The 22,914-nt window shown below is 42.9% G+C and overlaps 1 protein-coding gene across 5 annotated transcripts; it reads right to left on the bottom strand.

Moving 5' to 3' along the window:
- Nucleotides 1–384: 384 nt before the first annotated feature.
- Nucleotides 385–19,903, bottom strand: LOC125398276 (liver carboxylesterase-like). 5 transcript variants are annotated; one of them, XM_085682096.2, is made up of 14 exons: nucleotides 19,827–19,888; nucleotides 9,748–9,815; nucleotides 9,337–9,441; nucleotides 7,124–7,328; nucleotides 5,659–5,779; nucleotides 4,857–4,990; nucleotides 4,517–4,775; nucleotides 3,263–3,361; nucleotides 2,847–2,987; nucleotides 2,647–2,727; nucleotides 2,202–2,346; nucleotides 1,666–1,809; nucleotides 1,180–1,252; nucleotides 385–784 (listed from the first exon to the last, which is right to left on the bottom strand). In XM_085682096.2, the coding sequence occupies exons 1-14, from the start codon at nucleotides 19,841–19,843 to the stop codon at nucleotides 598–600; spliced, it is 1,779 nt and encodes a 592-aa protein (XP_085538222.1). In that variant the 5' UTR covers nucleotides 19,844–19,888; the 3' UTR covers nucleotides 385–597. The 5 variants fall into 5 exon arrangements, with proteins under 5 accessions (XP_085538222.1, XP_085538224.1, XP_085538225.1 ...); XM_085682098.2 differs by having other exon boundaries at nucleotides 9,337–9,509; nucleotides 19,827–19,885; XM_085682099.2 differs by having other exon boundaries at nucleotides 9,337–9,487; nucleotides 19,827–19,879.
- Between the last annotated feature and the right edge of the window lie 3,011 nt (nucleotides 19,904–22,914).

Genomic DNA, 22,914 nt, shown 5'->3' with positions numbered 1-22,914 from the left:
GCCCTGAGGGCATGAAAGTAGGAGAATTCACACCCTTTGTATGCCATGCGGTGACATGAGTGAGGGAAAGTTGACCCACCCACCACTTTATTGGAGTAGAACCCATAAAATCCTTACCATCTGTACTGCCGTACTCTTCAAAACAATCTTTATAGCCTCTCTGTATATTTACTCCACGGTGGGATTAGAGTTGAACTGGACTATGGAACTCAGTCTTAAGTGTAGGATGGGATGGATCTGATTTCCTACCACACGCATACGAGCCTCCATCTTCCCAGAGATTGGAAGTGAGCCTCACCATGGGAATGATACAACCATACTCATCACTATTGACACAAAAGATGCTGAGGACAGGGTGAAAATACACAGAGACCAACAACTCCATATAGTTGTGGGACCATTTATTGATTCTAATAAAATGTGTCCCAAAGGATAAGGAATAACACAGAGAGGGTTTGTCATACACAGTGAAAGGGAAATGCTGAGGTTAGAAATGCTTATGTGGGTTTGGAATGAATAAAAATAAATAAATGGACTTTGTAGCCTCAGGATGACCTCATCCATCCCTAACACCACACACCTTTCCTGTAATGGGCACTATAGCTCTTCATGCTTGCCCCGAGCTCCCTTTAGTTCCTGGATCTTCTGGGGCAGAATCTTCGTCCAGAACTGCAGCTTTCTGGCCTTCAGGGCTCGGCCCACAGCAGGCTGGATGTCCAGCTGCAGGTACTGCTCATCATGGACCAACTCAGGCCAGTAGGGGAGACCCTCGCTGTTGGGGTTCCTGTGGATAAGATGCCAGCAGGGAAGGGTGAGGTCACTCTCATCCAAGAGCTGACACCTTGATTTGGGTCAGAGCAGTGGATGAGTAGGCCAAGGGCCTAAGGGGACAGATGGACTGGTATGCTGATAAAGAATACAAGTGTCGCTCACTAGTGTCTGATATGAAACAAGGGAAGCTGTCTAGGTTTGTGTCTCCCTCTCAGAGGGAAAATCTAAAGAACAGTACCAGAACACTGTGACTCACCCACCAGTAAGTGAAAGCCAGAAGGTGTCTGCCTAAGTGTGCCCTGGGATGGAGAAGACTGTAACATAATCAAGGAACTCTGCATGCGGTACACACACCTGGGAGCCCTGGATGGTCTTGAATAGGAGGTTGAGGGAGGGGCATGTTCTCACCCATGTCTTGCAAAGTTGGCCCAGTACTTCATCATCCTCCTGTTCAGTAGTTCTTCCTCCTCAGTGAAGTCAACTGCAGACAGGAGACGAGGGTCCAAGTTGGAGCTACCGCGTGCAGGTGCCAACTCATGCTCCCCTAGCTCAACCACAACCTAACTCTGAAACCTAGGCCTGGTGTATACTCTCTTCCCTCACCACTCAGAATCCAGCATCCATCCAAGTCTCTACTCAGGTTCACTCCGACTCCAATGGCCTCCCATTCCTTCCAGCACAAGCTGAACTAGGAAAGCTTTGTATTCTAACCCTGGTAGTGGTTTGTTTTGTTTTGTTTTGGTTTGTTTTGGTTTGGTTTGTTTTGGTGTACCTCAGAAATGGTTATTGCTTGACCCCATTCTCTCCCAGAGCCTCAGTTTCCCCCGACTGAACTGAGCTCAGTAATCCCTCAGGAATGCACCAAGGACTCCATTCAGCTCAACAAAGACTCACCTTTCATTCCCCAGAGGGCAGAGCCAAAGACAAAGGCAGCTTGATCACCATGGTCAGCCCTCACATGGGGTGGCCGGATGTGCTTATGCTTGATGAAGCTGGGCTGGTGCTGGAACTGATAGAAGTAGACAGGAGCGTGGGACCCTGGGGGTGAGGACACATGTGGACTTAAAGTTCTCTCTATGGAGCTTTCCCACCTGATCCTTGCTGGTAAGAAACCTTGCTCTAAAGTTATCTAGAATCACAGCTGAGTGGTGACCCCAGGATGGAGAACTGATGATGGGAAAATGTTTTTGTAAACAGATGAGTAGTTTGAACAAGACCCCCAAGTGTAACTAATGTGTTTCCTCCTCTAGACATAAGTAAGACGTCTCTCTTTTGCACTAGACATAAGGATTTACTGAAGTAAGTGGCTTAAGATGCCTGGTAACAGAGATGTGATGCGGACATGTGCCAGGTCTCAACACTACAGTGCTCACCCAGGACCCACAGTTCTGACCTCCCCCTGCCCGTGGTCTTGCTACAGATGTACTCACGCTGAAAATGTGCTACTTGGAGTGCAGGGACCACAAACGTGAAGTCCCCCATCATCTCTGTGAACTGTGCTTGAAGGGTCTGTGGGTCCTCAACGTCCCCCATGTACTCTTCCATCAGCAGGTCACTACACTCAGGAGGCAGCAGCTACAGCAGGAGGAATCAGGAAAAGAGATGCTTACTGGGCAAGCACTTGGATAGGTAGGAAGCAGCCTCCTAATAAGGAACGTGACCAGGGATGAGACAGGGGATGCAGGAAACATATGGTGCTTGAATCCACACAGAAACACACATATGCATTGCCTTTTTTTCTGGGCATGGTAGCTGAGAAGAGTATATCAAAATAATTACAATAGTTGTTACTAGTGATCTTTCTAAGAATAATCATTAACAATAATAAATAATACTAATAATAACTCTATCAGGACAGGAGCCAAGGTCTCTCACCATCTGTGCTGCTGTGCTCTTCAGAACATCTGGCAGGGTCTCTCGGGTTATGCTCTTTATGACAGGATCAAGACCCGTGTACTGGGAAGTAGAGGAGAGTCTTAAGTATAGGATGGGTTGTCTCTAGATCAAAGTATTTCTGAGTTCCCATAACCCACCATTTGAGTTTAGGCTCCCAGGGGTTTAGAACCAGGTCTTACCAAGGGGACTGACCAGCCAAAATCATCACTGTTAACACCAATGATGCTGGGGACAGGGCGAAAATCCACAGAGGCCAACAGCTCCCGAGGGTGCCTTGGTAGGAACGTCCCATCTACCACACCAGGGATCATAGTGAAGACCTATGGGGCACTAAGAGTCAGTGCTGAAGATCAATCACATAAATATTCTGATGTCCACTGAATACCCACATGATTTCCCCGTTTCCTATCTCATCTCAAGATGCTATGCTCACTCCAGAAGAAACTGGACATTAAAATTAGCCTGTCTTGTTATTTCTGCACACAGTACTAAAAGGACAGCTAACCATGGAGACAAATGAGCTGGTTCAACTAGTGAGGACTGGCTATCCCCCATGCTAGTGGTCAAGTCCTCCAAACCACACGATTATCCAGACCTGATTGATCGCCAGAATCTCTGCTTCAGTCTTCTCTCGTAGGCAGTGCACCATGGCCTCTGAGTCCTTGGCATCACATCCAGATAGGTTGGCCACCGTCTGGAAACGGAACAGGCACTGGTTGGTTCATCCTTCCAAACCAAGAGTTTTCTTGGTTTCAAGTAGATGTCATTGCCCCTAAATACCACATCCTGTTCTTTGCTGTGTATGAAAGAACTTAGGTGGACCTGTTCACATTTTCAGTTGTCCAAAAGTGACAGCTGGGAAAGGGGCCGGAACATTTGCTTTATTGTTGTTTGTTTGTTTTTATATGTATTCGTGTGTGACAATGGGTATGATGTGATGTATTTCACATGTGAAGGTCAGAGGACACCCTCAGTGTCATTTGTCACCTCACCTCTGGTTTGCATTTGTCTACACTAGGTTAACTGATCTATGACCTTCCAGGGATTCATGCTTCTCTTTCCCATCTCTGCATAGGAGCACTGGGTTTACTGACACATAGTACCACCTCTAGCCTTAGGTGGGCTCTCAGGATTTGAACTTAGGGCCTCACACTTGAACAGCAGGTATTTTTACAAGTTGGCCCCTTCCCTGAATCCATGTGTCCTGGTTAGATATTTTCTGTCACCTTGACACAAGCCAAGGTAATCTTGAAAGAGGAACTTCAACTGAGAAAATGCCTCTATCAGAGTGGCTCATAGGTGAGTCCGGGCATTTTCCTAATAAATGACTGATGCAGAAGGGCCCATCCCACTATGGGCAGCGACACCCCTGGTGTCCTGGGCTGTATAAGAAAGCAAACTGAGGAAGCCATGGGTAACAAGGCAGTAAGCAGTGTTCCTCCTTGGCCTCTACTTCAGTCCTGGCCTCCAGTGACCTGCCCATGCCCTCACTCTGACTTCCTGTCGAGTTTATCTATAAATAAACTGTAAGCTGAACCAAACTTTTTTCTTTGAAAGTAGCTTTTGGCCATGGTCTTTATCACAGCAATAAGAAGCAACTGGGAAACCATGGGTAAGAATCTTGTTAATGGTGGAAGCCACTAGGCCCAGCTTCACTGTCATATAACACACTCAGCACACATAAAGCACGGGGATGCATTCTAAATTTTATGCCGTTCAGAAATTATTGAAATTACTTGGAAGAAGTAATTTCCCATATGCTTGTTTTTGTCACTTAACAGGTTAATGGCGTACAAGAGGCAAGAACTGAGGTAGCAAAGTAAGGACTGGTATTGATGAGGGCACTCACAGTGTAGACCCTCTCGTGGGTGTCAGAGATAAGGTCAGGCAGCAGGGCCACTCCACTCTGCATGATGGCTCTGTGGAAGAGTCCTTTGGACATGGGGGACACAACAAGTGAAGACACACTTGTTCCTCCTGCTGAAGAGCCAAAAATGGTGACCCGGCCAGGGTTTCCTCCAAAGTAGGCAATATTCTGCTGGACCCAGCGTAGGGCAGCCACTTGGTCCAGGTAGCCCCAGTTGCCTGTGGCGTGTTTGTCTCCAGTGCTGTGATGTAGCAGGGACAGGAATTACAGGTCTGTCCATGTTCTATTCAGACCCCATTGTCCAGCCCAGTCCCAGGATTACCTGAAGAAGCCGAGGATACCCAAGCGATACTGGACAGGAACCATTATTATATCCTCAGTAGCAGCCAGTATGGATCCATCATTCATGGAAGCCATTCCCAGAACAAGTGAACCACCATGAATCCATACCATTACCTGGAGACATCAACACAGAACTCAGGAGGACCACACCCAGTCCAAGGTCAACTGGACTGCCTACTGGATTATCAACTTCTTAGTCTCTGTGCAAGTTGACATACACAGAGATCTCCTACTCAGGATTTTAGGACAAGGTCCACGATGGGGTACTCTAGGCCTATAAGCATGTTTCCATCCCCAATTTCCCTTCAGGAAATTTCAGCACGAATTAATGCCCCGAGACCTAAAATAATGACATCATCACTCTCTGACCCATCAAGTGGGGCAAACAGGAGTGTCTCCACATGTGTTTTTGTATGATTACTAATCAGAAGGGACATCAGATCCCATTGTCACAACAGATAACCTGCAGCTATAAATTTTGGTATTGACAATAATGAAGACCTCGTGTACCCTCCAGGGCAGTTCTGTCAGGTTCAAGATGGTAGAAGAATTCCTGGTTTAATCAAAGACCTAGAACCTCTTGCCTCTAGAATCCCAGAGCTCTGAGTTCACACCCAGGATAAAGCAGCTCACCATGGGTTTGGATGATCTCCTTAGCCCGGATAAGGTAAGACAATTAATAAGGGTCTAAACCACAGGGGATCTCAGAATTACTTTGTCCCTTCCAGTCTTCCAGAGAAAGAAACATCCTCTTCCCCAGCTGATGATATCCTGACACTCACAGGTAAGTTAGAACCTTCATGGGCATGGACCGGTGTGTAGATGTTGAGATACAGGCAGTCCTCAGACATTGAGATGTTCATCTTCCTCTCCTCTGAGATCTGTGAATTCGTCTGCAGACACCTGGTAAAAACAGAAGACAGATCACCCATGATAGGTGGTGGTCAAAATAGTCTAAATTTTCTCTCAGTCACATTCAGACATTACTTTCCATGATGCCATGATAACATCTGACCCATCTTTAAGTCCCTTCCTGCCAAGGTAAAGGCCACCAGCTCTGTAGAGAAGAAAATGAAGCAATACTTTTAGGCAGGCCTCCGGTTGGATAGTAATATCCTGAATCGGCTAGTATACAGAGACTGCTGGCATCCTCTGTGAGAATAACTGGCTTCTGCACTGGCATTCATCATTCCTGTATTATTTAATCCTGGTGTGGGGGCTAGTTTTGATTGTTGACTTTACACAGTGTGAAATTACCTGGAAAAATAACCAAAATGAGGGAGTGTCTAGATCAGTGGTTCTCAAACTTCCTAAGGCTGCGATACTTTAATACAGTTCCTCATGGTGTGGTGACCCCCAACCATAAAATTATTTCTTAACTGTAATTTTGCTACTGCTATGAATTATAATGTAAATATATAATATGCAGGATATCGAATATTCAGCCCATGAAGGGATAGCAACCCACAAGAATCGAACCGCTGGTCTAGATCATTTGCCTGTGGACGTGCCTGTGGCAAATTATCTTGGTTATATTCATTGAGATAAAAACACCTGCCTATTGTAGGAGGTACCATTCCCTGTGAAGGGGTCTCTGAACTGTGTAAGAATGGAGAGAGTAAGTGAAGCATATGCATGTGACCCATAGGCTGCGCTTCTGACTATGGATGTGATGTCATCAGCTCCCTGAAATTTCTGCCCTGTGGTTTCCACCTATGGTTGATTATTTCCTGGAATTGTGACCTGTAGTAAAATCTTTCTTCTCTTCACTTCTTTTGTCAGGGTCTTCTATCATAGCAACAGAAGACAAGCAAATATACTCGGGTACTGGGGATCTGTGCTCACATAGGATCCATAAGATGAATAAGACAATCTCACAGGGAACTGAGACATTCCCCCATCTCACTCCCAGACTCTCACGGTACCTCCTTCTTCCACATTGTCTCCAGTGGAAAGCAGGTGCACCTGTTCCTTAGCCAATGGCACCTAGACAGTGGATGGTCACAGTGACCGTGAAGAATGGCCTTAGTCTCTGCTCCTCACTGCAGTACCTGCAGCTAAGTCCCTACAGGTGCCAAGCTCTGACCCAGGACCCTGGCACCATTGTTCCTCTCTAATCCTTTGCACATTCCTCTGAAAACTGCATGGGAGATGCCCTCAGGACAGACAGAACACTGCTGTAGAGCTGAGATGGAGGAAGCACAGCAGTGTGGCCTACAGCTCATGTCTGAGGGTCCCAGAACTTACATGGCTGGCTCGGAGGTTGCATCTCTCACACCACTCCATGGCTCAGGGGGCTCAGGAGGTGCAAATCGAAGTGGTCCTACAGGTGGCTTGGCAAACGGAATTCCCCGGAAGGTAAAGACACCAAGTTCACCATCTTTCACATGGACGAGGCTTCCTCTCACCTGCCCTGTGTGTGTGTTCCTGATGGGGCTGGCTGAGTCCTGTCCTGTAGGTGGAGAGAAACCATCGGTTGTCACCACACTTGGGAATTTCTACCTCATTGTCTCCGTGGTACATGGGAAAGGTAATCTGGGCTCTCTCAGTTCAGCTACAGGATGTAGAGATGAGGACTTATGGATTACTAAGGGCTGGAAACCTTGTCCACTGGCCATTTTGAAAACTGACAGGACACTGTATGATAAAAGAACTTCTGGAGACATCACAATCCCTGACTTCAAGCTCTACTACAGAACTACACTACTGAAAATGGCCTGGTATTGGCATAAAAACAGACAGGAGGACCAATGGAACTGAATCGAAGACCCAGATATTAATCCACACATCTTCGAAAACCTGATTTTTGACAAGGAAGCAAAAAATATCAGATGGAAGAAAGAAAGCATATTTAACAAGTGGTGCTGGCACAACTGAATATCAACCTGTAGAAGAATGAAAATAGACCCATATCTATCACCATACACAAAACTCAAGTCCAAATGGATCAAAGACCTCAACATAAAGCCAGCCACACTGAAACTCATAGAAGAGAAAGTGGGAAGTACACTTGAACACATTGGCACAGGGAACCACTTCCTAAGTACAGCCCCAGTAGCACAGACACTGAGAGAAACAATTAATAAATGGGACCTCCTGAAACTGAAAAGCTTCTGTAAAGCAAAGGACACAGTCAACAAGACAAAGCAACAGCCTACAGAATGGGAAAAGATCTTCACTAACCCCACATCAGACAGAGGTCTGATCTCCAAAATATACAAAGAACTCAAGAAATTTGTCATCAACAGAACAAATAATCCAATAAAAAAAATGGAGTACAGACCTAAACAGAGAACTCTCAACAGAGGAATCTAAAATGGCTGAAAGACACTTAAGAAAATGCTCAACGTCCTTAGTCATCAGAAAAATGCAAATCAAAACAACTCTGAGATTCCATCTTACATCTGAAAGAATGGCCAAGATCAAAAACACTGATGACAACTTAAGCTGGAGAGGTTGGGGGGAAAAGTGAACACTTCTGCATTGCTGGTGGGAATGCAAGCTGGTACAACCCCTTTGGATGTCAGTGTGGTGATTTCTCAGAAAATTAGGAAACAAGCTTCCTCAAGACCCAGTAATACCACTTTTGGGTATATATTCAAAGGATGCTCAATCATGCCACAAGGACATGTGTTCAACTATGTTCATAGCAGCATTGTTTGTCATAGCCAGAATCTGGAAACAACCTAAATGCCCCTCGACTGAAGAATGGATAAGGAAAATGTGGTACGTTTACACAAACGAGTACCACACAGCAGAAAAAATAATGACATCTTAATTTTGCAGGAAAATGGATGGAGCTAGAAAACATCATTTTGAGTGAGGTAACCCAGACCCAAAAAGACAATTATCACATGTACTTCCTCATAAATGGTTTTTAAACATAAAGCAAAGAAATTCAGCCCACAAATCACAATCCCAGAGAACCTAGACAACAATGAGGACACTAAGAGAGACTTACGTTGATTTAATCTACATGGAAAACAGAAAAAGACAAGATCTCCTGAGTAAATTGGGAGCATGGGGACCTTGGGAGAGGGTTGAAGGGGAGAGGTAGGAAGGGGAGCAGAGAAAAATGAAGAACTCAATAAAAATCAATAAAATTGAAATAAAAAGGAAAGAAAATTGACAGGTCACTTCTCTAGATAACAAGGTGGCAGGTTCAGAGAAGCTTGGCATTGTGAAGGAATTCTTGTCATTATGCACATTCTCTCAGAGCTCCAGCCATAACCATGTTCTGTCCCAGCTGGCTCCTCAGTACATGGTAGCCTTACACATCTCTGACCCTCCGTGTACCATTGTGTGGGCTTTGGTGTGGGCATTAGAAGGCTCACAAATCCACACTGTCGTCTGTTGTCTCCACAGCTCCTCCCTCCATGGTGTTTCCCTCCCACAAGCTGAGACTTTGCAAAACTTGGCAGCTCTGGCCCTGGTCCCTCTGCTCACTTAGACAGTCTCACCATGCACATGGAGGAGGAGAAGCAGGAGCCCACAGGCCACAGCAAACAGCCAGCCAGGAAGTCTATCGCGTGGCATGGTTGAATCCCAGGCAGACGTCTGTGCTGCTACAAGATGATAGTCTCTCAGCGACAGGAAACAGAACAGGTTGGCCTTGCCAGGCAGAAATTGAAACCTTTCAGGACATAGGTGTGGAAACTGGTTGAGTGGGGCAAAGTTCTTATTGCAGGAGAACTGATAAGGCAGACGTCAATAGGGAATCAATAGCCAGCAGGCAGGGCAATGACACTTCTGCAGGTTCTGCTCCTTCCCTGGACTCTTGGATAGACATGGCATGGCATCTGAAGTCCTGGAATGTCAGAATTCCTGTCCTTGAATATGAAGTCACCATGACCCCTGGCCCTTTTACTCACCAACCCAATGTGGTGTGGGAGAGAAGATCAGGGAACAGAAAGCTGTAACAGGAGAAGCCACGGGACTTCTGTGGGTAGGATCACACACAAGATGTCTCAGACGGAGAGAAGTGAGAGGGCAGGAGCTCTAAGTGTGGCCTCATCCTCATGACACCTCTGTGCTGCCAAGGCTTGTAGAGTAGTGAGTCCACCCTCACAGTCCCTTGTCTCTTACAGTGATTTTAGGGTCTGTTCCTGTTAACTTTCTGTTAGTTCATGGCAGTTTCTTTGAAAGACACTGAAATTCTGGCTCTTCTGCCTGTCTCTGTCTCTGTCTCTGTCTCTCTCTGGTGTGTGTGTGTGTCTGTGTGTCTGTGTGGGGTGGGGGTGTGAGTTTGTGTGTGCGTGTGCGGACTATGAGTTCAATAACACCTTCAAGCCCTAGTGAAATGGTCCTTAATCTCCTTAATGTTATGACCTTTTAATACAGTTTCTTACGTTGTGGGGATCCCCAAACATAAAATCTGGCATGCAGAATTCCTGACATACTACCCCTGTGAAAGGCTCAATCAACTCCTAAAGTGGTCATGACCCACAAGTTGAGAACCACTGCCTTAGTGGATAGCCAAGGCGTCAGCCCATGTGCACTCAAATGAAGAGCCTTTCTCTCTGCCCAGCTCCTGAACCCAACTGAAGCTCATTCTCAACTCTCTCTGCTTCCTGGTGTTGAAGATTGGCATTACAAAATCATCATTATGGTGATGTCCTATGGCTGGCCTTCAAGACAATGTAAAAGGTAGTATCCTAGGATGGCATGGTTTGTCATATACAGGGGCCTTATAAGCATCAGGATCTAGAAGATGGGGGATAGATCCCTTTAATGACAGAGAAAATGTTTTAGGTGAACACAGACAGATTGAGCACACTTGTCACCTTTTTGCATTGAAATATATTATAAAAGAAAGTTTTTAATACAGGGACTAAAAAAGTTTAGGGACAACAATAAAGTTAGAATATAAATTGATAATACAGGATCTGATGAGAATGATTGGTCACTAGGAACCAAAGAGTTCTTGGGGAATCTGTAAAAGTTAGAGATAGCCTTCCATACATGGACAGGTACTCAGGGTGACAGTGACAGGTTGTTATTTCCTGGACATTTCTGGATCCTCTGATGCTCCCTTCCCACTTCCAGGACACAACTCACAGTCAAACAGATTCACAGATGTCCTGAGTCTGTGAACATGAACCTGATAACATCTCCGGCAGACTCAAGCAACACACACACACACACACACACACACACACACACACACACACACACTCTGACATGAGAGCTGCTGGAAGAAGCACAGCTGTGACTGCACACAAAGTCCTGGCCTGCTGTGCTGGGGACCAGGGAATGAGGGGATAATGGAGCATTCACCTAAGGACCTAAAAAACTTACGTACTCGAAGTATGAGTGAAGATAAGCATTTGGACACCATGGGTTTGTTGACTCTTCTTTACCTGCTTTGGAAAATGTCCTGCTTTGGATGCTGTGCAGTCTTAAGCAGTCCTGATCCTCTCTGCCTGGGAGTGCAGGGAGGGGTCCAGGGAGACCCTCCTCCTCCTGCTGTGTGCCATCTCTACAGCTCCACCTCCCTGGCACCTCCCCTCCCTCAGCACCATGGTCAACACTGCAGAGTCTGGCAGACCTGATGAGTTGTAACAAGAAAAGTTAAAATCCCCAAACCAGCCAAGCGAATCTTCTGCTGCAGCCCCTCCCCCATCTGACCCACAGGAATCAGCATCTTTGGTGCCACCTTTGTGGATGAGGCCAGGGCAGCAGCCACTCACAGCCACCAAAGAGTGACTTCCAAAGTCTTTCTCAGTGAAGTGCTCACCCTGTCCTGTGACTTGCTGCCTGCACACCATGGCCTTCCTGACAGCATCTTTGTCCATGCATCTCATTGAGGACTCCAGACTGTGATGACTGACAGTTATTGCAACAGACAAAACCTATGGAGACGGTTCTGCTTAGAGCCTGCCTACACCCATAATGCTTTATCTTCAAAGAAAACTTTGCCATGAAATCCTGTGTAATCTTTACTGAAATGTCCTTCTGGCTGGAAGCTAAAAAGCCATATCCAGAATAGGAGTATTTGGTGAAAATAAAATTATGTGAACATATTTTTTTCTCTTTCTGTATTGTATTTTTGTTTTGTTTTTTGAGACAGAGTATTATATGTAGTCCATACTGGCCTGCTCTCTCAGCTTTCAGGTTCTGGCTTTACAAGTGTGTCACAAAACATGCAGCTAATGCATCCCATCTAAGTAATCCTGGGCATTGTCTGTAAGCCCCTGCCACTGTAATGTTCTCATGGATGACACGGGCCAGAATGGAAGAGGACAGGCACACTCCATCCCTTTTACACTTATCTCTGACTCTGAGCCCAGGAATCCAGACAAAAAATACTCCAAACAGTAGCCATTATTGAGTCAGGTAGACCATCCTGCTTGGAGAACAGACTCTGGTAACCCGCAGCAGGGGTCACAGGCGAGTCTGAGTTCAGTGGATCTGACTGGGGAGACTCAGAAAGAGACCAAGAAAGCTTACACTATCAGAGTGCAGAGGTCCAGGAGGAGGTCAATGTGTCCACACTAGGGGAGTGACACCCTGGGCATGAAGTCCTTCTGGTTCAACTTTTGCTAAGAGCCTGAGAGTTGCTGATAGGCCCAGAGCACACATGTTCTTTGCTCTGCAAGCTTGCCTACCCTTGCACCAGGGTAGGTGTATGGTGAAGGAAACCAGGGACTACTAAAGTCAACTGAGGTATGTGAAACACCAGGAACTTTTTGTGCATCTCAATAACTTTGCCTTTTGAAGGCTGACAGGCCACAGTTCTGTCCTAGGGGGTGACACACTCACAGATACCTGGTAAAATGCTGGAGGCGGGGCAGCAGACCAAAGCCCTGACAGAGACCCGACCTTAGTGTCACTTCACTAGAATAGGACAGAGCTGAGCAAGCAGGTCTCCTGAAACCACAACTTATGGGTGACCATCTGCAAGCTTAGAAGATGCCCCCTGACTTTTGCAGGCTAAAGAGAGCTTTCTCTGTTGACTGAAGTTTTCTGTCCTGTCCAGTCCTTGTTCTGCCCAGTTTCCGGCAATCATTAAGTCCCAAAGAAAATCACACAGAGGTCTACATTAACTATAAACTTATTGGCCCATTAGCTTATGCTTCATCTTAACTCTTATAATGTATATTAGCCCATTATTCTTGTCTATGCTAGCCACATGGCTCGGTACCTTTTTTCAGCAAGGCAATCACATCTTGCTTCTTCAGTGACGGGCTCACAACTGCAGAAGAAGCTCCCTTCTTCCCGGAATACTCCTGTTCTCATTGCCCCACCTCTACTTCCTATCTGGTTATCTCGCCTATACTTCTTGCCTGGTTACTGGCCAATCAGAGTTTATTTAAAACATAATTGACAGAATACAGAATTGTCCCACACCACTTCCCTTTCTTTTTTTTTTAAACAAAGGAAAATATCCATAGTCCATATTTTGGGAATGTGGGCATAGTATTCCAGGCTACTTCCTGCTGGTTGGGGGCACTGATAATCTTATGGGGACCTAAAGAAAATTTAGAATTATGATTAAGTCCTGACTGGAGTATCCTGTGAGGATTTATCATCTCAGACAACAGTCTTGAACCTGTTCTGAATGTAGAACTCTGACTTCTGGGCCATCTGCTCCTTCCAGAGATTTCTCAGGTGGTCTTCCTTGATCAAACCTGATTATTCTTAACTCAGAATGAATCCACAGCCTGTCATTTCCTGTGAAAACAAAAGCAAAACCTCTTCTCCAAAGTAACATACCTTTGACTTCAATTTTGAAGTCAAAGTATTTTCAAAATACCTATCTTGTATTAATTCAGCAGGATTTATAAACAAATATCTTTTGGCAGCTGTTGCTCCTTCCTCAGCTTTCAAACAATTTAAAGAGAGCATAATAACATGTAGTATCCAGACTCTCTGTGTAGTTTTCATTTTTATGTGGCTTTATTTTAACCTCTATTTCTTTTATTTTTACTTTTAATTTTTGGCTTTTTGAAACAGATACTCTGTGTATCTTTAGTTGTCCTAGAACTCACTCTATACAGCAGGCTGACCTTCAATTTACAGAGATCTGCCTGCCTCTGCCTCCCAAGTGCTGGGATTAAAGGTGTGTGCCACCACACCTTGAATTCACAGAGGTCTGTCTGTTCTGTCTCCCAAGTGTTGGGGTTAAAGGTATGTAACACCACACCCAACTACTCTCCTTCTTTTTTATTTTAAGGACTTTAACCTTTTTCTTTACTCTCCCAAGCTTGCATATATTTTTTAACACATTGTAAACCATTTAGAGGTTTGCTTTGTCTCTGAATCTCTCTTTACTGTATATCTCTCACTTTTTGTGACCACATGAGTCTTTAATTTGCTAAACCATATGTCTAGGATTAAAGCTGTGGCTTTGACAGCTGGATCCAGCCCATTCTTTAGCTTTCTGAGATTCCAGCCTCATAGCAGAGGTACCGACCAGAGCCATGTTTATTGCCACAACTCTATGGTGCCTACCACCACCAAAAAGCATGCAGTCAGCTTTTCATCAACACCATTTAAGTGTTTCATGACATGACCTCTTAAAAGAGCTGCAGGGTTTTGTAGCGAATGCTGAGTCAGGAATCCTCTCTTAAATGAGACCGCTTGCCTCTAGCAAGCAGAGCCCACCTGAGAAAATGCTGCTATCAATAAGCTGTGCTTAACTTTATTTTTTTCCTGTCTAGAATAACTTCCCAAGCTCTCTCAGGCTTTATGTGGATGCAGTTGTCCACATGGGCACCATTTATAGATGTAAGTCACAAAACAATCCCACACCAGTTTGGAATTATGATTAATAAAAGAGTTATTTATTTAAGGGGAAACTTACAGATCACTGTCATAGACAACAGCCCTCTGCATGACCAGGAACAGAGTCTAGTAGCTGGAAGTGGAGCCAGAAGCAAGAAAGAGAGAGCAGGGCTTCCATTGCTTTTTAAAGCAAAAGAGACAATGCCCAAGTAGACTGGTATCTTAAAGGCTATTGGCTGAAGGAGCAGAAGGAGCTCCTGCAGCATTTCCCCATCCTGCTGCTGGAAGGTCCCTAACCACTATGACCTTCCAGCAATCAGCCCCCATACTAATCTTTCCTCCACCAATCAGTCCCAGGTTAATCCCTCCTCTTTAGAATTCCCCTAATTGTGCTTAAAAGGAGTTTGTAGGCTACTTTAGGAGTTGCTTTTTGCCACACCATGTTAGAATCAATAAAACACTCTTGCTATTGCACACACAGTTGTTGATTTTCTTTGGCAGCTTTTCTCAGACCCTAACATCTGGCACCATGAATGTATTATATTATTATTGTCCAAACTCCAGGAGCAGCTACAGCTACAAAAGCACTGAGGAAAAGATTCCTCTGCTCCTCTATCTCCTGACCTGCAGGTCCAGCAGAACCCAAATTCCCTACTACTGGGCTGACTCCTCAGTATGAGTCACCTCCTCCTACATCAGTGATGCTTTGCTTGGCAGAAGGTTACTCTGTGGACTTCAGGAGTAAATCCACCATGTACATGTATCACATTTTATTATCCATTCATCAGCTGGTGCACCTCTGAGTTGCTCTAGTTTCTTAGCTCTCCTGAACAGGTATCACTATGAAGGAGATACTGTACAAGAGTGGTATGGCTAGATCACACAGTGGCTTGCATTTTAGTCTTTTGAAGAAACTTCTGGCTGATTTCCAAAATGGCTGTACCACTTTGTAATCCCACCAAAAGTTAACCGGGATTCCTCTTCCCTTACATCTGCATCTGTATTTGTTGTTAATTTTATTCTTATGGTAGTTATCCTGACCAGGGTGAGATGGCATCTGAAAATAATTTTATTTTGCATTTTCCTGATGGCTTAGAATATTGAAACAACTGTGTGTCTCCTGATCATATGAGTTTTTCTTTTAAACTCTTTTTATTTTGTAGCCTGTTTCTTAATTAGATTGTTGTCTTGGTGTTTAGATATTCTAGGTCTTTGTATACTCTGTCAGGTGTAAAGCTGGTAAAGATTTTTTTCCATTTTGCTGGCTGCCTCTTCACTTGGTCGACTGTTGTGGGACAATGATCTTGTACTTTGTAAAGATTTGTCAGTTGTATTGCTTTAATAAAATGCTGATTAGCCAGTAGCCAGGCAGGAAGTATAAGCAGGGCGATGAGAACAGGAGAATTCTGGGAAGAGGAAAGACAATCCACAGTCATCACCCAGACAGAGGACACAAGATGAAAATGACTCTTTGAAAAAATGTACCAAGCCACATGGCTAACACAAACAAGAATTATGGATTAATGTAGGATGTAAAAGTTAATAAGAAGCCTGAGCTAATAGGCCAACCAGTTTATGATTAATGAGACCTCTGTGTGCTTCTTTGGTACTGAACAGCTGTGGGGACCAGGAGGGATAGAATCTTGGGCAACAAATGGTACCAATGTGGACAGTTAAATTCACTTAAAACCTGTGAGAGCTTGGGAAGTAATTCTAGACACAAAAGAACAGTGTTAAGCATGGCTTCTTGGTAGCAGCATTTTCTCAGGTGAGCTCTGTTTGCTAGAGGAAAGCAGTCTCATTTAAGAGAGGCCTCCACAACTCATCTTTAGTTGCAAAAACCTTGCAGCCCTTTTAAGAGGCCCCACCACAAAACACTTAAATGGCATTTATGAATATCCAACAGTATGCTTCTTGGTAGTGGCAGGGACCTTGAAATTCCATATAATTGTGGCAAAAGCATGGCTCCCACCAGTACCTCCACCATGAAGCTAGACTCTCAGAAAGCTAAGGAATGGGGTGGATCCAGCCTTCAAAGCCATGGCTTTAATCCTAATCATATCGCTTAGCAAATTAAAGACTCGTGTGGTCAGAAAAAGAAAGATATACAGTAAAGATACATTCAGATGAAGAAAACCTCTAAATGATTTACAGTGTGTTTTAAAAATATATGTAGACTTGGGAAAGAAAAGAAAAAAGAATTAAAGTCCTTAAAGAGAGAGAGAGTAGTTAGGTGTGGTTGCACACACCTTTAATCTCAGCACTTGGGAGGTAGAGGAAGGCATATTTCTGTGAGTTCAAGGACAGCATGGTCTACAGAGTAAGTTTCAGGACAGCTAAAGATACACAGAAAAAGCCTACCTCAAAAAACCAAAAATTAAAAATAAAAATAAAAGAAATAGATTTTAAAATAAAGTCATGTAAGCAGGGAAAATACACAGAGAATCTGGATATTATATATTATTGTGTTGTCTTTTAATTATCTGATGGCTGCGGAAGGAACAACAGCTGCTAAAAGATATGTGATTGCAAATGCTGCTGGATTAATGAAGCATAAATATTTTGAAAATGCTTTGACTTTAAAATTGAAGTCAAAAGATATGTTACTTTGAGAAGAGGTTTTGCTTTTGTTTTCATAGGAAATGAGAGACTATGGATTCATTCTGGGTTAAGAAAAATCAAGTATGATCAGGGAAGACTCCCTGAAGAATCTCCAATAGGAGTGGATAGCTCAGATGATCCAACATTTCAGAGGATCTCTGTTGGAGTTTTCTCTGAGTTCTACATCCAGAACAGTTTCAAGACTGCTGGCTGAGATAATCAAGCCTCACAGAATACACCCGTCAGGATTTGATCATAATTCTAAATTTTCTTTAGGTCCCTGTAAGATTATCAGTGCCCCCAATGAGCAGGAAGTAGCCTGGAAAACTATGCCCACATTCCAAAAAACATGAATTTTGGATGTTTTCGTTTCTTTAGAGTGTTGGCTACAAGTTGTAAAGGATAGAGGTCAGGAAGAAAGCTAAACAAAGAAGATTATATTCAGAGTTCTTGTTTTGAAAAAAGAGGGAAGTGGGGGACACTGGTCTTGTACTTTGTAAAGATGTGTCAATTGCATTATTTTAATAAAAAGATGATTGGCCAGGCAGGAAGTAGAGGGAGGGTGACCAGATAGGAAGTATAGGCAGGGTGATGAGAACAGAAGAATTCTGGGAAGAGGAAAGGCAGTCTGCAGTCGACACAAAGGACACAGAAGATAATGCCTCTCTGATAAAATGTACCAAGTCATATGGCTGACACAGACAAGAATTTTGGGTTAATGTAAGATTTAAGAGTTAATAAGAAGCCTGAGCTAATAGGCCAACCAGTTTATGATTAATGTATACCTCTGTGTGTTTCTTTGAGATTAAACAGCTACTGGACTGAACAAGACAGAAATCTAAGGCAACAGTCGATAGGTATTTTTTAATGTACAGAAACTTTTTTAATTTCATGAGATTTTCTTGTACGCTGTTGGTCTTATTTCCTGTGACAGTGGAGTCCTACTCAGAAAACCATGACCTGTGCCTGTGTGCTGGCATATGTACTCTGTACCTTTCTCCTGGCACCTTAGAGCACAAGTTTTATGTAGAGGTCTATGATCCCTTTGCAGTTGAGTTCCATGCAAAGGTGAGAGACAGGAATCTAACTTCATTACTCTGCATGCTGATATTCAGTTATAACTTGTATAAGATGCTGTCCTTCCCTCAGTTATAATTTTTGTATCTTTGTGAAAAAAAATTTATCTATCTCCTATATTCCATTCCATTGACCCATGTGTCTATTTTTTACCATACTGTGTTGCTTTTACTACCATGGTTCTGTAATGTAGCTTAAATACAGTGTGGGAATACATCCAGTCTTGCTGTTTTTGCTCAACAATTCTTTGGCTGTTCAGTCTTTTTGTTCCATGGAAGTTTAAAGATTGTTTATTCTCTATATGTGAAGAAATGTCTAATAATTTTTTGCTGGAATTACATTGATTCTGTGGATTGTTTTTGTAATATGGTCAGTTTTTACATTATTAACAAATTGACTTTCCTTTTTATTTCTTTAATGACATTCATCATTCGACAGTATGTTGTATAATCCTATGAGATATGTTTTCATTCTTCTTGATTTTTACAGTTTTACTCCATTGTGATCAAATAAACAGAATTATTTCAATTTGATGTATTTGTTAAATTGCTTTGAGTCCTAATATACAAACTACTTTATAGAAACCCCAGGAGTTGCTGAGAGGAATGTGTCTTCTGAAGTGTTTGTGTAAGAAGTTCTCTAGATGTATGATGTCTATTATATTGATGATATCATTTAATTCAATGCTCCTTGTTTTTTTGTGTGTGGTACTTCTTAAGTGACCATTCCCTACTCATCCCAACTCCATCTTGTACTATATTGGTAGCAAAATCTTACTGAAAACAAGTTCAGAGTCAATTATATCCACCTCACAAACATTTAATGCAGCCTTGCTGGTTTGTACACTGAAGACAATCTAGGCTCTCAGATTTTATAATAAAGTTGAAAATAGAGGCATATACATAGGAATTTCAGAAGTATAGAAATCTCTTTAAGTAAGTAGCCCTTTTATATATCCCCTCCAACACTCTTTATGGTTCAAGTCTGGGTCTGGGCAGATGTTCGTTCTATCTATCTATCTATCTATCTATCTATCTATCTATCTATCTATTTATCTATCTATCTATCTTCTTTGTGTTAGGTGGGCAGCCTAGCGTTACCTCTTAATGATTGCATTCTGTATAGCCTGACTTGGGGAAGTCCTGTACGATCTGCCACTCAATGATCATCACTCAGAGGCTCATCATGGATGATAATGGAGATGAAGACCACAGCAAACATGCAGAATGAAGATGCATCTCAAAGTTTGTGTATATGGGGGGAGGGGAGGGTGAGTAGTAATAGAAATTTCCATATGTGGCTATTCTTAGTTGTCACTTTGACTGCATCTGAAATTAACCAAAACCCAAGTGTCTGGGTGTTAATGGGGGGAGGGCCTGTTTTGCCCTGGCTGCCTGGCTAGCTAACACCTGAAATAATCACACAGAAACTGTATTAATTAAATCACTGCCTGGCCCATTATCTCTAGCCTCTTATTGGCTAACTCTCACATCTTGATTTAACCAATTCCTTATAATCTGTGTATCACCATGAGGTTGTGGCTTACCGGGAAAGATTCAGCATGTCTGACCTGGCAGCTCCATGGTGGTTCTCCCTCTGCCCTTCTTCCCAACCTTTAGTTTTGTCTACTCTGCCTACCTAAGTGCTGCCCTATCAAAAGGCCAAGGCAGTTTCTTTATTCAACCAATGAAAGCAACACATAGACAGAAGAACCTCCTACACCATCTGGGCACACTGGTGAAGGGTTGTTAATGTTTCTTTGCTTGTTTTTCTTAATTAAATTTGAAGTAGGACTATCCACTAATCTGGATCTTTTGAGGTGAGAATACATACCTTTAATCTGGGTCATACTTTCTCCTGGTGGTCTATGCAAAGAACATGGTAGAAGTAAGCTTTCTCTTTTTGTCTGCTTGCTCTCCATGGCAAGACCATCCCTTTATTGGCATTAGAGCCTAATTCTTCTGGATTCTGTTGTATACTAAAAACCAGCTGAGACATCCACCCTCATGTACTTAACAACTACTAAATTCTTGGACCTCTGTAGCTAAAGAGCCAGTGTTTGACTAAATAAATCACAACCTGTAAGACATTCTAATACATCTTTTATAGATAGATAGATCGATAGATAGATAGATAGATATTAATTCCATAAACTCTCTTTCTCTGAAAAGCCTAGACTAATACAGTAAGAAAGGTTAAAAGTTCACAGAAACATCTGCAAGGAAAACATTCATAAAGAATCATTGTTGACAAAGACAGAGTTATTAGCATACTCACATAGCTGGAAGAAAACAAAATGGTGTTGTCATTTTGAAAGGCAGGTTGACCTTTTCTTCAAAAGTTAAACATATTTGTTCTGTGACTCAGCAAATCTGTTCTCAGGTTTTAGCCCAAGGAAATGAAATTATGATATTACAGAAATTCACACTTTAAAAGTTCATAAGTGTTTGATTTTTTTTAAGTTTTCCAAGGCAGGATTTCTCTGTGTACCCCTGGTCCTGGAACTCACTTTGTAGACCAGTCTGCCCTCAGACTAACAGAGATCTTCCTGCTTCTGACTCTCTAGTGCTAAGATTAAAGGTGTGTGCTACCATGCCTGACTCAACTGTTGATTTTGAGTAGCTTAAAAAAATAAAAATTCCTCAAATGCATCATGTTGGTAATGAGCTGCACTCTGCCCTAAGTCAGTTTCTCCAAACTGTATGAAACAGTGCTTTTCTAGCCTGTGACTTGCACCAAGACACTCTTGTACAAGGAGCATTTGGCTGAATTTTGAGCATAGGGGATGACCTTCATCTTACAAACAATACCCTCTGTCCAGCACCACCCATGAGGCACAGTCTGATAAACAACTTATTGACTGAGTTTTCTGTCCTGTCTGGTTTATGCAGTCATTAAGTTCCAAAGAAATCACACAGAAGTCTACATTAGTTATAAAGTGATTAGCCTAGTAGCTCAGACTTCTTATTAACCCCTATAACTTATATCAGCCCATTATTCTTGTCTATGTTAGCCACATGGCTCAGTACTTTATTCAGCAAGGCAGTCATATCTTACTTCTTCTGTGGCTGGGTCATGACTGCAGACTAAGGCTTTCTTCTTCCCAGAATTCTCCTATTCTCATTGACCCACCTCTACTTCCTGTCTGGTTGTCCCACCTATATTTCCTGTGTGGCTACTAGCCAATGAGCTTTTATTTAAAATTTAATTGACAGAATACAGAATTGTCCCACACTACTTCCCCTCTTTAAAAAAAAAAAACAAGAACTCTGAATCTAATATCCTTTGTTTAGCCATAACAACTTGTAACCAACATTCTAAACAAAGGAAAATATCCATAGTCCATTTTGGGCGAATGTATGCACAGTTTTCCAGGCTACTTCCTGCTGGTTGGGGCACTGATAATCTTCTGGGGACCTAAAGAAAATTTGAACTTATGATAAAGTCTTGACTGGAGTATCCTGTGAGGATATATCATCTCAGACAACAGTCTTGAACCTGTTCTGAATGTAGAACTCTGACATCTGGGCCATCTGTTCCTTCCAGAGATTACTCAGGAGGTCTTCCTTGATCAAACCTGATTATTCTTAACTCAGAATGAATCCACAGCCTGTCATTTCCTGTGAAAACAAAAGCAAAACCTCTTCTCCAAAGTAACATACCTTTGACTTCAATTTTGAAGTCAAAGTATTTTCAAAATACCTATCTTGTATTAATTCAGCAGGATTTATAAACAAATATCTTTTGGCAGCTGTTGCTCCTTCCTCAGCTTTCAAACAATTTAAAGAGAGCATAATAACATGTAGTATCCAGACTCTCTGTGTATTTTCCATCTTTACGTGGTTTTACTTTAACCTCTATTTCTTTTATTTTTATTTTTGGCTTTCTGAGACAGGGTTTCTCTGTGTATCTTTAGTTGTCCTGGAACTCACTCTGTAAACTAGACTGTCCTTGAACTCACAGAGATCTACCTGCCTCTGCCTCCCAAGTGCTGGGATTAAAGGTGTATGCCACCACACCTTGAATTCATAGAGGTCTGCCTGTGGCTGTCTCCCAAGTGTTGGGATTGAAAGTGTGTACCACCACACCCAACTACTCTCTTTATTTTTTATTTTAAGGACTTTAGCCTTTTTTTAACTCTCCCAAGCTTGCATATATTTTTAAACACACTGTAAACCATTTAGAGGTTTTCTTTGTCTTTGAATCAGTCTTTACTGTTTATCTCTCCTTTTCTGACCATGTGAGTCTTTAATTTGCTAAACCATATGGAGAGGATTAAAGCTGTGACTTTGAAGGCTAGATCCAGCCCATTCTTTAGCTTTCTGAGATTCCAGCCTCATGGCAGAGGTGCCGGCTGTAGCCTTGTTTATTGCCACAATTCTATGGTCCCTGCCACCAAGCAAGCTTCAGTAGTGTGTTCACAAACTACACCCAAATGCTTCATAGCCATACCTCCTGCCTGAAAGAGTCGGAGTTTGTGCTGGCAGAATAGCCCAGAAAGTCAGCATTTTAAAATGGTACAGGTTTTTTCCTGCTATGGCTGAAAACCAAAAAGCATGCGTTCATCTTTTCATCAACACCATTTAAGTGTTTCGTGGCCGAACCTCTTAAAAGAGCTGCAAGGTTTTACAGCT

The sequence above is a fragment of the Myodes glareolus genome, chromosome 22 (assembly GCF_982192425.1).
Source record: "Myodes glareolus chromosome 22, mMyoGla1.1, whole genome shotgun sequence".
Taxonomy (NCBI): domain Eukaryota; kingdom Metazoa; phylum Chordata; class Mammalia; order Rodentia; family Cricetidae; genus Myodes; species Myodes glareolus.
The sequence above is the reverse complement of the archived record's forward strand: the minus strand, read 5'-3'. Positions and strand labels throughout refer to the sequence as shown.